General features: G+C 45.9%; 1 protein-coding gene across 1 annotated transcript; it reads right to left on the reverse strand.

Annotated features, from left to right (window-relative positions):
- Nucleotides 1-1569: 1569 nt before the first annotated feature.
- On the reverse strand, nt 1570-10011 carry LOC308259056 (olfactomedin-4-like; the record flags this gene model as incomplete). Its single annotated transcript, XM_080689799.1, has 6 exons — nt 1570-2293; nt 5588-5747; nt 6136-6301; nt 6488-6712; nt 7812-7970; nt 9943-10011. 6 exons carry the CDS (start codon nt 10009-10011, stop codon nt 1570-1572), a joined length of 1503 nt encoding a protein of 500 aa, XP_080545925.1.
- Nucleotides 10012-16483: the final 6472 nt, after the last annotated feature.

Genomic DNA, 16483 nt, shown 5'->3' on the forward strand with positions numbered 1-16483 from the left:
AATAGGGTTAAGGATGTAGTTCGGAGGTAGAAGACCTCTGGGTTCCATCCCCAGTACCTCAAAAAAAAAAAAAAAAAGAAAAGAAAATTGAATTGAGAAAGAAAGGGAGTTTACGTTTTCCTCTGGTGTCTAGATTGGGGATTCTAGACCTAACAGAGTGCTCCCATGTAGTGGGAAAAAATATTTCTTCTCTAGGAAGCTAGAGGGCTAACGCGGGCTTCTCTCTATAGGAGTATTACAGACTAAAGGTGAGTGAGCCACGCTTGAACATAATTCACGTTTTGCTTTTCTATTTACCAGCACAACAAATTTTAGACTGATTTATTTCAAGGTCCTTACTCAGTCTTAAGAGTGCTCACCTTTGCATCAGAGCATTAAAGAAGAAAGGCATCCGCAAATCGAGAGGAGGAGTGGAGATGGTTTGTAGATGACTCCTCGGGGCCTATTCAGATAACTGAAAAGCCAGGTTCACAAATTTGGAGATAGCGTTTGATTTTTAGTTGGGAATCTGATTAATTAGTTATTAGTGAATATGTTAAAATGTCTATGTTGATATTTAGGTAGAAATTAAATTATCATATATTCAAGAACAAAAATACATGTTATTATTTTGGGGTGTGTATTTGTGAATGTATGTATTGCAAAAGTTATATATACTGTGTAAGAGTGGGAATACTTCAGGTCTTGAATTCCCAAACATTTCATCTCCTGCCTAGAAGAATCACACCCCATATTCTCTCAGGGTGTTGAAGACTAGCAAAGAAACTACAAACAGTTGGTCCAGAGACTTCCTGCATTCACACCTAAGATTCTTTATTGACAATATCTGGGCCCCCACACAATCCATCTCAGATTCAGTTCATTCATCAGTTGCCAGCTTTCCTGAGCAGGTTTCCAGCTTCAGCACATTTTTCCATTGCACTTAAAGTGGATTGTTTTGTTACAGTAAAGAAATTAATAATAATCTTCAGACCAAGACTCTGGCCTCTTTTATCTCTGGGGACCCCATAGGAAGAACAGGTCTTCCCTATAGGAAGAGGGAATTTCTGTATCCCTAATGACTATTTTTCATGGATCTTGCATGCTAGAATCCAATGTTCTCAACTTAACACTAGAAATTATAGGTCATATAACTGTAGAATTTTAGGAGCCACACAGATTATGAGATAGCAGAGTCTAAGAGAAGGTAAAATTTCCCTAAGTACTGTGTGTGTGTGTGTGTGTGTGTGTGTGTGTGTGTGCGTGTGTTGCTAGGAGTTGAAAAAACAATTTATCTGTGCTTAGAATTATACAGAGCTGGGTGCCTGCTAAGCATGTGCTCTACCACTGAACTATTCCACCAGACCCTCCCTAGCTAATATTGTCTTTCATTTCTCAAGCAAATCCTCCCAGACCATTACTAAAGGAAACCTTATTGTGTTGATTGAGATGTTAATTACATAAAGAACTAGCTAGGTAAAAATCATTGCTTCTCAATCATCTAGAGTCTCTAGCTATTTTGAAAAGTGGTTCTTCTAGAGGTGAGGAAGAGGTCACATGCTTGCCAATGCCCTGCCTAGCCCTGGGGTCTCAGGACCCAGAGGGCTTGTTTGGTTTGACAGGTTTGAGTGGAGCACGGGTCCCAGAAGACTTTTCAGCTTCTGGTCTCGGTAGCCCGTCCTTCAGTGCCAGGAAAGTGAGATCATAATCCATCAGGTAACCATCGTTGTAGACGTAGAGCTTGTGGTCTGAGGGGCAGTAATTGATGCCGTGTAGTGTCTCCAGCATCTTGTCCAACAGGATGCTGAGGTGATGTTCCTGCCCAGTGTTGGTATCAAAGGCATAGAAGATCTCCTCCTGGCGAGTGCTCAGAGAGCGGAGGGCGTAGAGCACCCCGCAGGCCATGAAGGCCCCCGACAGGGCTGGCTTATACTGGCTGGTGCGCCAGGTCTTCTCTACCTCTAGGGTGCTGGCATTGAGACGACTCACCACCAGGTTGCCCTTGCTCTCCTCGGTGGCATAGAGCACCCATAGGCCCTTCTCATCACCAGCAAAATCTAAGGCCTTCCAAGGCACAGCAGCATAGGAGAAGCGGTTATTGTAGGTGGCACCCGGCAAAGGGCGCCGCAGCACTAGGGCATTGGTGGAAAGGTCCACCTTGGCCATGTCGCCCGTACCGTAGTAGTTAAAGTACATGAAGTTCTTGTACACGGTGTTGCCGCTGCCATCTCCATAGCCTACCTTCCACTGCTCATAGTTCTTCAGCAGCAGCAGGTCGTCAAGGGACTTATGCAGGCGGTAGTAGTCAAAGTACCTAGGCCAAGCCCATGACATGGAGACATTAGGTGACAGCCATCCGCAGGATGACAAAGTGCTATGACAGTGGGCAGCTTATTTGAACTGTCCCCTTCCTCAAGCCTCATTCCCCCTTCCCAGCTCCCTCCCCAGCACCTTCCGCCATTCTACTGGTTTCTCTCCTCCTTAGACTGACGTCTTTTTTGTTGCCTATTTTCTAACTCCCACACATGGGAGAGAAAACATATAGTCTTTGGCTCTCTGAGCCTGGCTGATTTTACTTAGCATAATATTCTCTAATTCCATCCATTTTCCTGCAAATGCCATATTTTTGTTGTTCTTGATGGCTGAATAAAATCCCATTTTTTTGTGTGTGTAATATACCAGTTCAAATCAAGGGTCATATGTTTTCTCTCATACATGGAAGCCAGAACAAAAATAGGAAGAAGCAGAAAAGGACGTCAGTCAAATAAAAGAAAAACAGTAAAATAGGAGAAAGGGGGCTGGGGAAGGGAAGGGGCGGGGTATAAATGAGGATGAGGAAGGGAAACAGTTCATATAAGGTTATGTCCTTATAAGGTTTCACTACCAATCTCACTAACATGTATGGGGAAAGAGGAAAGAGAAGGGGAGTTTGGTATACTTAGAGAAATACACCAAGTGATGTGTGTCTATATATATTTGTATCACTTTGAATCTCCACATGGTGTATAATTACATTGTACCAATAAAAGTACAAAAATAAAATTAGTTTAAAAATAAGGTTTTATTCATAAATAAGGTCATATTCACTAGTAATCTCACTAACAGGTATAGGGAAGGATGAAGGGGATTGGGGTGAGATTCAGAAGGAAATACACCAAGTAATGTGTGTATATACTTACATATCACTCTGAATCACACTCTCATGTATAATTATAGTATGCCAATAAAAGTATGAGAAAAATGGTCATGTAAATGATTCAAATAAAAGCAGAAACTTTGCCGGGTGTGGTGGCCCACGCTTGTAATCCCCTCGCTTGGGAGGCGGAGACAGGAGGATCGCCTGGTTCGAAGCCAGCCTCGCTGGCTTAAGAGACCCTGTTTCCAAATTTAAAAATATAAAATAGGTCTGGGAGTGTAGCCCGGTGGTAGAAGGTCTTCCAGGAACCCCAGTACCATCAAAAAAAAAAAAAAAAAAAAAAGCAGAAACTTAGCCTGGCTATGGTGACCCATGCCTATAATCCCAGTACCTGAGAGGCTGAGACAGGATTACAGGTTTGAGGCCAGCCCCGGCAACTTAGTGGAACTAAGCAATTTAGTAAAATATTTATTTTAAGATGAAAAATAAAAATAGGGTTGGAGATGCAGCTCGGAGGTAGAATACCCCCTGAATTCAATTCCCAGTACAAAAAAAAAAGCAAGGAGTATAGAATCAAATAGAATTGAATTTTAACCTAGGTTCTTTTTACTTATTACATACTATGACAAAATAACAGTACCACCTGGGCACAGTGCTACACAGCAGTAATCCCAGTACTGGAAAGGCTGAAACAGGCGTACTGTAGGTTTGAGACCAGTGTATGGTAACTTAGAAACACCCTGAGTTCAAGTCCAGGTAACACACACACACACACACACACAGAGCAACAGTGAAAATAAAGCAGCAACTGAGTGCCTGTTAGGCACTGTATATGCATTGACTCTTAATTATAATAAAGACACTGTCAGGCATGTTTTGTCTTCACAGAAAAGGAAAACTAGATCTCAGGAAGATTAATTTGCTCGAGGCCATACAACATGTATGTAAAATATGTAAAAGGAAAATGTAATTATCAGAACTGATCAAGATAATGCAAAGAAAGGAAATAACACAGTATTCATCTCAAAGTGAGCCATCAACAGACAGTAATCTTTCTTTTCTTCTTATTTTTCTTTGTGTGTGTGTGGGGAGGGAGGTCCTGGGGATTGAACCCAGGGGCATTCTACCACGGAGTTACATCCTCAGCCCTTTTTTATTTTGAAAGAGGCCTTGCTAAGTTGCCACATGCTGACTTTGAACCTGTAATCCTCCAGTCTCAGCCTCCCAAGCATACCCCCACGTATTGTCCCAGGTATTGCTTCCCTCTTTCTGAACACTCTTCTGTATCTAGACTCCACTGATTCACCTGCCCTTCAGATTCAGGTTTTCTGTAGTGGGACATAGTTCTGGGGCTGGATTTAGGGTGTTTATATTCATGAGGTCATTTTGAAAAGTCACTTAATTATTTTTTAACACTGAGCAGAAAGTGCTAACTTATGGACTAGAATTCTGAGAAGACTCAAAGAGCAAAGGCATATTGGCGTATTTCATAAACCACAAAATGCATATAGGAACTGAGGAGCATGTTATCTCCAATGCTGATATTTCTGAGAGGAGCTTCGACTAGACCCTTCAATGACTGGTTCAACCTATGTGTATCCCTCTCTTCCATAACCTTTTACTCAATTGGGTCTACACCACACTTCCGCATCTACTGACTTTATTTTTTTAATTTTTTTTTTTTTTTTTGCGGGTTTGGGGATGGAACCCAGGGGCATTTGACCTCCGAGCTACACTCCCTGCCCTATTTTTCTTTATATTTTTGAAACAGGGTCTCACTGAGTTGCAGAGGGCCTCACTAAATAGCTGAGGCTGTCCGCGAACCGCGATCCTCCGGTTTCAGCCTCCCAAATGCTGGGATTACAAGCGTGCGCCACCACACCCGGCTTCTACTGACTTTAAACACTCTGTGAGGCCAACCAAGTAAGGGCTCATTCATCTATTAAATGAGCCATTTCTTTTATCAGCAAATACTTGTCAGTGCCTACTATATTGTTTATACTTTTCTGTGTAATCTCATGTAATGGTCTCATATGTTCCCCTCATGCTCTAAATGGCTAAGAATGGGCCTATGTCTCCAAGGTCACTTAGTTTAAGTGGCAGTGCTAACAATCATCCTTGGAACAGCTTAACTCCAAGTCTCAAGCTTGACCAGGGTCATTTTCTAAATTTCTAAGAAGAAATTAGGATTCTAAGGCCAAGGTGTAAAAAAAGTTTGTCCATAAGATGGATTGGAGTAGAGAAAGAACCATCTTTGGTTAAAATATTGAAAACAGTGGAATTCTGAACGAAGCTCAGGGAAGTCTAGACCACAGGAGAAAAAATGTCAACAGGTTGTCTATTAGATCTGGGTCAGATTTTTCCAGGAACTTTGCTAAAATCTGGGCTGGAACTACAAAGAAACCTGCTAGGAAAAGAATAGGGCATACTTAGAATGAATCTGGTTGCAAAAATCTATCATCCAGAGCTCACCTGCCATCTGTTCTCAGTGGGGCCACCCAGTAAAGGGAAGAGACTGGGTTTGGTGCTGAGTCCCGGCCCCACATGCCTGCCTTGTGTGAGAGGCCCTTCCAGTTGAGCTGCACCACATGGGGTCTGCTGACCTTCTGGAGTCCTCCGTGAGCACAAGAACCTAGAAATTAGAGCATCAAAGGAGTGAGCTAGGTGCAAAACACACAACCCTCAGAAAGCAGATTGTGAAAAATAGTAGTCATGTGTGTATGAGAGAGCCCAGCCATATACCTGAGGCATATACAAGTCTATAAGCAGGTTGGCTTCTCATGAATAGAGATCAGCATGTATATATGATTATGAGGTATTCCAAGTGCGTGTATCTGGGTATTCCTGTGTGTGAGAATATACTAATCTTGGTCTGCACTCCTTAGCAACACACAAAACTAGGAAAGTATAGCTGGATTCTATCAAGATCTTTAGTGCTCTCCTCACACTATGGCCAAGACTGCACTCTCAACACAGTCGCAAGGGAACAAGCTCTTGGGACATTCAGTTTGTGAACTCACCAGGAAGCAGGGGAGGCCCAAGGTCCCCGGAAGCCTGTTCTTGCTCCTTCTCCCTCTCGCACTCCCTCAGCCGGCCCTCCAGCACATCCACCTCCTGCTGCAGAGCTCCGACGCTGCGCTGCTCAGAGTCGGCCAAAAGCTGAAGCGTGAGACTAGCATTGATCACCTAGGGCAACGAGATGCCGGGATGCAGGTCACAGAGCATGCTAAAAAGTTAAACTCGAGACCTCATACCTCTCTGTTCTGGGACTTCTTTCCCCAAAAGAAGTGATTTTCAAAATTGTCAAGCATCTGGGGTTCATTAAGAGTGTGGCGGTGGAAGGAGGGAAGGGCTCATTAATCTATCGCATACCTGGTCCTGGAGTTGGTGGAGGAGGTCCACAGCCTCGTCAACTCCTCCCTGGGCCTTCAGCTGGGTCGCAAACTCCTGTGCTCCTTCTAGCTCCAGGCGCAGCAGATGGAAGGCTGGGGTCTCAGAGAGGGACGCAATGGCGCTGGGATCCCTGGACTCCTGCACGTGGCGCATTTCCAGGGCCTGGTTTTCTTGATCTTCAACGGCAGGTGTGTGTGCACCAGCCTGGGTAGGGGGAATGGACAGGCATCCCTCCAGATGTCAACACCTGTGGCTCTTCCCAGCCATTCCCATCCTCTGAGCGCCAAATCGCCTACAAATTATTCTCATATCTAGGATCTTATTTGCTTCCATGAACAGTCTCTGAGATGAGAATTAAGCTTGTCCTCCAAGAAGGATAATGAAGGAGAAACCCCACTAGAGAGATGGAGGGGCCTAGGAGAAGGTGGGGTGGAGGGGAGATGAGGAACTAATGGAGGAAACACTTTCACTTATATGCATATGTGAAGTTACCAAAGCTGATCTCAATGTCATGTAGGGAGAAGGGGAGGGGTGGGGAGAGAGCTGGAGGGAGCTCACCAAGTGCTATGTACATGTACGTGTCTGTCACTCTGAACTACATCACGAGGAGAGACAACAGTGCACCAATGCAAGTATATTATTCCCATTCCACAGCTGAGACCACTCACCTCCTTCACACTTCAAGAAAAAACTTCTTAGCCCACAACCAGCACAACTTCTTTTCCCTACCCTGGTCCCACCACCCTTCAGGACTGGCTGGGTGAATGAGAATGAATGGACAGGCTCCCCGCTTCCGATCTGGCCACATCCCTCAGGCTTCCCCACCAGCCCAACGAATGAAGAAGTACCATATCACACTGCAGGAGCGACACTTGTGTTCACTCATCCTTGTGAGAGGATCAACTCCGAGCTTAGCAGACTGCCCACAAATCCTCCCACTCAGTGCTCCCACTCGTCAAGCCAACTTCTGCCTCCTCTGTGTGGCTCATTCCACGTCCAAGCCTTTGATTAGTCTACACTTGTGTCTCATTTTCCCCCTTCTCCAGCATACTCATATCTATTAATATTACCCATTTACAGAGGAAGCACCCTTACATAAGCCTTATTATACTGTTACTAACACTGGGGATCCCAAAAACAGTTCCTAATTTTGCCTCCCTTCTAAGGATTCATCTCAGAGATAAGGGCTGTGCTTATTTTAGCTTCTTCTCTACTTCCAAAACTCACCCCCTGGCTGCACCTGATAGAGGCTGGGTTTGGATCGCTCTGAGCCTCCACCCCAGCCCACAGCTCCAGTACTCACCCTGAGCAGCTCCTGCTCATACTTGCCAAGGAGCTCCCGCACTGTGCTTTGTAGCTGCTCCAGCTGCTGCAGGAGGGTTGAGTTATTGGGCAGTTGGATTGTGCAATGGCATTTGTCACTCTCCTCCTCAGAGATTGACACACTTCTCACCTTTACATTCTGCAAAAACATGGTCATAAGCATATGATGTGTGGCAAAGTATGTTTGGCCACAACGTGCTATTTGAGAACGTGAGGCAGGAGAAGCACTGATTCTGCTCTGCAGTGCCAGGAAAGAGTTTGCTCTGTACAGGGGGGCTCTCCTTGATTTTCTGGGCATCCCTCTGTCCGGAGTTTGAGTCATCCTCTTCCCCCTCTTCCTTTGAGTTACTGGAGATTGAAGTTACTGGAGTACAGAAGTTCTCTACCACAGAACCATATGCCCAGCCCCACCCACCCACCCACTCAATAGCCCCCCTCCTTATTTTTTTTTTCTTGCTTGAGACAGGGTTTCACCAAGTTGCCCAGTCTGATTTCAAGCTTGCAATTCTCCTGCCCCAGCCTCCCAAGTCGCGGGTATTACAGGCAGGCACCACTGTACCCAGATGAGCCACCCTCCTTTAAAGTCCCATAACTGAAGCTTCAATCCCTTTCTGGCTCCTATTAGACCATCCTCGCTCTACTTCATGCCCTGGCTACACGTGCCTACAGTTCACGTAGCTAGAAGCCAACTTCTCCTTAAGGCCCTGTGAGGAGAGAGCATAGCTAACCTTCAGAGACACATTAGGGAGCTGGCTTCAGTTCTCTCCAATATCCCCACTCTAGATATTTGACAAGATTCCCATGACTTTATCCTGCCTTGAAGACAGCAGGTAAAGAGAGCTCCTAATCCTCAAATAAAGGAATTAGCAGTAATAGCACCATGAGGCACTGGGATCAGAACTGATGATATTTATATAAAAATGACATGAATTTTAATTTTAATCCATATTTTACAGTTGCAAGAAAGAGAGTCTGAGACTTTAAAGATATCTTATAAAGTCACTTGATTGGCTGGCAGCTTGTAGCTACCCTAGGTTTCACATTTGTTCTAGATTCTGCTCTCACACCTTAAAGGAGCTACGCAGCTCCAAGCTATGCTGGGGAGGGTGTGCGGTGCCAGCCAAAAGGGCGGGGGTGGGAGGCAGCTCCCTTGTCAGCTCAGTACATCAAAGAGGGAAGGTCCTAGATATATATCATTTGGAATCTTCTTCTCCTTACTGCTCATACTCATATAGACAACAAACCCAACTGATTCTATAATCAGAACTCCTGAGTTCTAACTTTCGCTCTTAATATAGGATAAATTACTGCATTTCTTTGTGTCCCAGTGTCTTTGTGTGCATAATGGTAGGCATTATGATCTCTGCATTATTGTTTTACTTTAAGAATAATAGATTGGTAGATAAGAAGAATGTTTACAAGAGATTTATAATAGTAATTGCCTGCCTATGATAGAGTCATTTATACTATTATAATTCTCTAAGTCCATCTCTCTACTCTCATTTTGAAGTTGGATGAACCAGTGCTACACTGAAAATTCCTTTCCAAATTTTTAAATTAGAAATTAGACCTGTGGCATCAGCTGGGGTTACGTATAGAATCTTTGAGAATTAAATATGTGGCCTTTTTGCTGCTCTGCAAAGTCCCACTCATAGCTTTTCTGGCCCTGGCAACCATAGTTTACTCTGGCTATCTGTCCTCAACTTGTCTAAGAGCTTCGGCAGGCAGGGTGGGGAGATAATGAAGCATAGTCTGAAATCGCCTGGCCTGGTCTCCATTAGCTCCAGCATCCTTAGTACAGGAAGAAGGAGGCAGATTTTGTGGAGAACAAGGCTTCATATCTGAGCAGAGTAGACAACCCAGACCTCTTTCCTCTATTGTCTTCTCCATCACAACCTCTGCCCATAGAAGAAAAATAATTAGATAAACTTGGTCGGTCTCTCTCTCTCTCTCTCTCTCTCTCTCTCTCTCTCTCATTCTACCTCCCAACTCTGTCCTCACTCTCTCTCTCTGGGGGTTCTTGAAAAGAATCTGAATATAGAAGAAAGCCATCTCAAAGCACAAAACCATCTTTCCTACTTTCTTGAGACCCCTCCACCCTCAGCCTGTACCTGAGGCCGCCCTGGGAGCACCAGGAGCAGCAGCAGTAGAGTGGTCAGAAGAGTTGGGATGGGCTGCATCTTGTCCCAGCTACAGGAGTGCAGTAAGTCTTTGGGGCTCCCCTGAGCTTTTATCTCTAGTGCAAACAAATAGTCTCTGTAGGAGGGGAAACTGATTTCAACATCTGAAGACTGAGAGCCTGAGAATATATGGGGAGGGTCTGAAGAGGTAGAGAAGTGGAATGTGACAGACCAATGGACCCAAACATGGGTGAAGGTGGGTTTCCCAGTGCAAACAGGGTTGTCCTCGTCCATATCCAGGCTGAGATCATCTCCAGCCCTGCCAAGCCCTCCTCTCCAAACAGATTAAGGCAAACCTGATACAACCCAGGAGGCCTTGAGATGGGTCCGTTTCAGGAGGGATTGTGGTCTGTCCCTCAACTTTAAGAAAGGGAAGACTCTAGAAGGAAATGCAACCCTATCTATTCAATCTCAGTAACAGAAGCCATTTACTTAACCCTGTGCCTTGGAAGAGGGCCAACATGTGTACTTGGGTATTGCTTCAGCAACACTCCTGGATTGCTCTGTTTATACCCCCTCTTACCCCTAGCAATTAGCTTCCTCTATTACCCTAAGCACTGTTTGTCATCCCACCCCACTATTTAAATGCTCCCTCTAATTCCCCTAGTCTTGATGCCCATAGCCTCCTCTGCTTGTTGTCCAAGAATGTTCTCATCTAATGCTTTCTACGCTGCCCCCAGAGGCTGTCAAGCCTCAAATCCTCTGGCCTCTCAACTGGACAGCCCTATAGAGAAGGAAGAGTTTGGCTCCCAAGGCCTGGGCGAGGAGTCACAGCTCAGTGTTCTTGGTGATGGCCCTCTAAATTGCTCTCTCCTCCTCTGCCATCTCACCTGAGTTCTTCCCAGGTAACGAGGAGAACACTGGCATTCACCTGAGTGCCAGGGGATGTCAGATTTCTTGTAGGAGTGTATATCATTTCCTGTGAAGTACATCTATTTTTTTTACTGAGGAATTTGGTTTCTGTAGGTCCTCTCTCCATACCTATTGTTGCTTCCCTTCTTCTCATAGCACCCCCAACTTCAGATACCAAGGCCACTCAACATAAATGTCCTCTGCTTGTCTGTATCATTATTTGAGGCTATCCCAACTCTGGTACATAACCCAGTACAGAAGGAATATGAGGACTGCCCTTTATCTTCAGGGAAAAACTTCAAAAGCTTAGGTGAAGCCAGGTGTGGTGATTCATGCCTGTAACCCCAGTACTTGGGAGGTAGAGAGAGGAGAACTAGGAGTTCAAGGCCAACCTCAGCAACTCAGAACTTCAGCAACTTAGTGACACCTTGTTTCAAAACAAACAAACAAAAAAATTAAAAGCTTAGCTGAATGTAAGACCCCATGGAGACAGGCCCAGGGCTCTGCTGAGGAGACTGTTGATGAGAGATCAAATTTTTATCTTCTTTAAGGATTCCTACCCTCTGAATTCCTACCCCAAAACAGAGACTCGTTCTCTATCAACCCCTCTAGCCTGGCCTTGCTGTAACCATGGTGTTCAGAGAAGCATAGAGGCTAGGAAGATAAGAGAGAAGTAGGGTGGGAAAACTTAGAGTGCAAGGCACAGGGCAACTGTCCATCAGAATGCAGGTGGGTGTCACTAGACCTGCGGCAGCTTACAGAGAGAGGCGTGAAGAGAGAGATGAGTAGAATAGAACGTGAAGTGCTCTGATGCTGGGGTCATCTTCTCATTTATTTCCCACCTACATTTTGCCAGTAGCACATGGCATAACAGCAACTGTAACCTCGGCATCCAATCAAAGATGGGAAACAGTTTCGGGAAGGGGCCACAGAATGGCCTGCTCTCTTCTCAGGTGTACAGAGCCGTAGATATCAACCACCAAGGTCAGAAACAGAGCCAGTAGCCAGATCTGTGGTCTATTTTATTCACACTGCACGGTTTCCCAAACCCCTCCTGTCTTCACCCATTCGGCAAACATAAAATTCCTTTTTAGTATCAGACACTGTGGAAAGGACCCATTCAGAGGTACCTTTCACTAATCTGGCTCTGTCTAGGTAATAACCCCGAGGCTGTGTCCTGAGCTGCCCTGCCTGTCACAGTCCAGGCCGAATCTCTTCCATAGGTGCGCAAATTATTTATCTATGGAGGTCAATCTAGAGTTATAAGAGGCAGGAGTACACCCTGCAGGTGGTCATTTCAGTGTACTCTACACACGTGATGGGATAGGATGGGCTAAGGTGTGAGCATAGTGCCACCTAGGGGCAGAAGCAGGAGATGCCTTGGTCAGCTCCCTCCCCAAATACAAAGCATATTCATTCTGGACGTGAGGCCCTCTCTGGGCCCACCTTCCTCATCGCCCCTGCCCATAAGAGCTGAAGCAAGTGCCTAAGCCTTTGCGCAATCTGCTGGGTCCGTACTCCATATACCACGGGATTCAGGGCTGGGGGAACCACTATATAGAGGTTGGCCAGGAGGATGTGGATATGGCCAGGCACTGTGTGGCGGCCAAAACGGTGAGCCAGGAAGGAGAAGAGGGCAGGTGTGTAGAAAAGGGCAATGACACTGGCATGGGCCCCGCAGGTACCAAGGGCCTTGTGGCGGGCACCATGGGACGGCAGGCGGCAGACATCCCGGAGAATAAGGACGTAGGAAGCACCTATGAGCCCCAGGTCCAGGGCTGGGGAGAGCAGCGTGGTGGCCAGTCCATACCAGATGTTGGGGCGGGTGTCGCCACATGCCAGGCGAGCCACACCCATGTGCTCACAGTAGGTGTGGGGCATGGCCCGCTGCCCACAGTAAGGCAGCCTCTGGAGCAAGACCACTGGGGGCGCCATGACGCAGGCACCGCGGGCCACAGCGGCCACAGCCACTACACCCACCACGCGCTGGGTCAGCAAGGCTCCATAGCGCAGAGGCTGGCAAATGGCCACGTAGCGGTCCACAGCCATGGCCAGCAGCACCGAGGACTCAGCAATGAAGGCCACGTGGGCAATGAAGAGCTGGGCTAGGCAGGCCCCAAAGGAGATCTCACCCGACAAGCCCCAGAGCACGGCCAGAGCTTTGGGAACGGTGGATGTGGCCAGAATCAAGTCAGCAGCAGCCAGAAGCCCCAGCAGCTGGTACATGGGAGCCTGAAGTGCCTTGTCAGTCGCCACCAGCCCCAGGAGAAGGACATTCCCTACCAAAGCCACCACATATAGCAGACATATAGGCACAGAAAGCCAGGCATGCAGGGCCTCCAACCCTGGAACCCCCAGCAGGACAAAGGGCCCAGGACCAGAGAGCAGCAAAGTCTGGTTGAGTGCAGTCAGGGCAGGATGAAGCTCCATCTCCTGGTTCCACCTGGCTTTGTCCCTGCAGGGCAAAAATAGCACCTCTGAGAGGCAACCAGCAGCTATAGAGATTTTAGCAACATAGGTATGAACATCAGGGTTTAGGATGCTATAGCTAATCTGGTACTGTTGTGAGATTTGTCATAAACCAAATGATGGACTTCTTATCAGTCTTGTGGGTTCATTAGCATTCCATATGATGGATCAAGGAATTCATTTTCTGGAAGTTTAAAAAACTCTTAGTCATATAAATGGTAAGTAGAAGAGCTAGGCTATGACTCAAAACCCATCTGACTAAACACCACACTCTTCTGACAGTCCACTCCTCAGGGTGGAATGTTCCCACATCAGCCCCAGGATACAAAAAGTTGTTCATGTAATCTAAGTCTAATCCCTCCAAAGGTTACCAGAGAGATATAAGCCACAAGGAAGGAGATACACAATGGTTGTTTTCCAGTTCATTCACTGACAGATGCTCAGACAAAACCTCTGTTCTATGATCATTTCTGAATGGGAGAGGGGTAAGAGAGAGAGAGAGAATGTGTGTGTGTGTGTGTGTGTGTGTGTGTGTGTGTGTGTGTGTGTGTGTGTGTGATACTCCTCCCAATCTGTCCAGTACATTTTCCAGCTGCCCATGACATCCTTCCTCCAAGCTCTTGTCCACCCATAGTTCTAGGCACCTGGCTCATGGAATTTAGTTCTTTCTTTGACCAGTGTAGACATCCATCGTCTGACTCAAATCTGTGCTCCTCTTTCCTCTGTCCTTTATCCATGGGAAGACACTTCAGGTTCTACCCAATCCAGTCTGGGAAATCTGATGCCTGCTAAGGACAAAGAAGATCATCAAGTCTGGGCTGCAGTGGAAGGGAAATCAGTCACCAAGATGCCATGGTGACAGTGCAGATGGAGGGGAAGTTAACATGGTGGTGAGTGGGAAGGGCACACTTTACTTACCTGGCCTTAAGTAGATATAAATAAGCCTTGGGAAGAATCTAAAGTAAGATGGATCTTCCAACTCAGGACCATGGTTATGTCCTTGATCATCTTGATATAAAATCTGGTAAGCTAACCTGAGCCTGGATGATGAAAACCCAGAGTAGGAGTAGGGCCTCTGACCCTGAGTAAGGCTCTAGGCTTCCATCACAGCCCGCTCTGCAGCCCTGCCTCCTGTGCCTTCACGCATCCCTCACTCTGACCCCTCCTGAGACAAGACAGATTAAAACCCAAACTAATCTTTCCCACAGAGGAGTCTTGTTGGTTTAGAAACCCAAGCTTTCTTCTAAGGGTTGAGGCTTTGCCAAGTCATGGGGCCCTGCTGGCTCCTCCAGACCCTGGAAACATCTTGCCAGGGCCCAACTCACTGCAGAGCTGGCTCAGCCTTCACTAGGGAGGAAAGATATCAAGTCTCTCAGCAACTGGGGACATCTCTCCCAAAACTACAGGGCAAGTACCCAGGCAAGACCTCTCAGGAAAGCCCTATATGCAGGATGCAGGCTCTACTAACACACTTCTTCTTGGCAATTTTCTACAGATGACTACCTTAGTTTCTCCATGTTTGTAGCATACACTTACCTCTGTTTCCTCCTATAGGGTAAGAAAAGGAAGAGGAGGATGCTAGGGACCTCCTCAACTTGTCTCTGCCCTGTGTCCCTCCTCATCTTACCTGCATCTTCTGTTTTCTTGACTCCCAGCCCCTCAACTCATACCCAGGGCTTACCAGCTCATCTTCCTCTGCAAGTTCCAGTTCATAAAAGGCCATGAAGGCTCCCTGAGCTCCCAAGAACAGCACTGTCTCCAAGCTGCATCTCCAAGTCCTGGAACACCTCCAGAGTGGTGGTGCGGCTGCAGGCGTGTTACATTATTCTGTGCTCCTTTCTAGGATGAAGAAATCCATGTAACCAAAAGAATAGGGTCACAGAGCTGGGGCCAAGAGTAAGTTCTTCCATATCCTAGTCCAGCATTGTTACTTCTCCCAGATTCTTAGCCTTATTCCCTATGTGACAGCTGTTTACTTCTCGTCCAAAGATGCTGCCTGGGCCACTCACACAGATTCTAAACATCTGTATGACTCTGGGCTTTCATTCCTACTCTTTGTTCTAACTCTGCTCACATATGAAATTTTCACCAGCCTAGGTCCTTGGAGCATTAGTGATACAGAGACCCTCCAGAATCAGCTGTGGACTGAGACTTGTCCAAGACCATCCACTGGCCTGGAATTCTGTAGTCCTCAACAAGGTCACACTCTCCCTCATCTTTTTTCTCTTTATCCTCCTCAGGGTGATTATGGATTCTCAGAGGCAGTCCACTCAGAATGGCTCATAGGTGGAGTCCTGTCTATGAGCCTGAAGGATAAGGTATGCCCTCCATGTCATTATAGAGCATCAAAGAACATAGTAAGTGCAGCTGGATGCTGGGGAAGAAAGAAGACATAGGGAAAAGAGTGTTTGAAAGGAACTTGTGTGACCTGTGCTTGATCTCACTTCTCCTGCATGGTAAATCATTAATTAATAACTTGTAGCCATCAGCATATATGGTCCTCGCTCTGATGGTTGGAAGGAAAATATGGAACAAAGTCATATTTTTCTTATTCCTGTTTATTATCATTTTAGCACAGTGGCAAAATGCAGATTATCTAGGCTCAAATCTTAGCTCTGCTGCATAAAACCTGTGTGATTCGGAGTACGATCCTCAACTTTTAGTGGCTCCATTTTCTCATCTCTAAATTGGGAATAATCAGAAGTGCATCTACTTTACATAGAATATCATATAGATTTAACAAAATAGCGTATGTAAAGAAGTTACATAGGATTCAACAGCGCCTGCAACACAGTAAACGCCCAAAGCATGGTAAATATTATTGCTATTATAATTAGCACTATTATTGCTCCTTGACTCTATCATGTTTGAGAACTGTTCCATTGCATAATCTGATGAATAATCCCAAAATGTAGTTTACATTTTAAAAACACAAGTTGGGAACTGAAGAGAGGCTGCTTGAAAGCAGAATGGTTCTGAATTTGATTTTTAAAAATTGGCTGAACGTCAGAATAAAAGATTCTAACTAGATCAATGGAAGAAGTTCCTTTGCCAATAGAGCTGAAGGAATTAGACTAATTACAAGACTATCTCTAATAAAATGGGGAAAATAGTGATGTTACCATGATTCACGTGTCCTTGTCACTCTGAC

Source organism: Muscardinus avellanarius (assembly GCF_963383645.1).
Source record: "Muscardinus avellanarius genome assembly, chromosome: 1".
In the NCBI taxonomy this organism is placed as follows: domain Eukaryota; kingdom Metazoa; phylum Chordata; class Mammalia; order Rodentia; family Gliridae; genus Muscardinus; species Muscardinus avellanarius.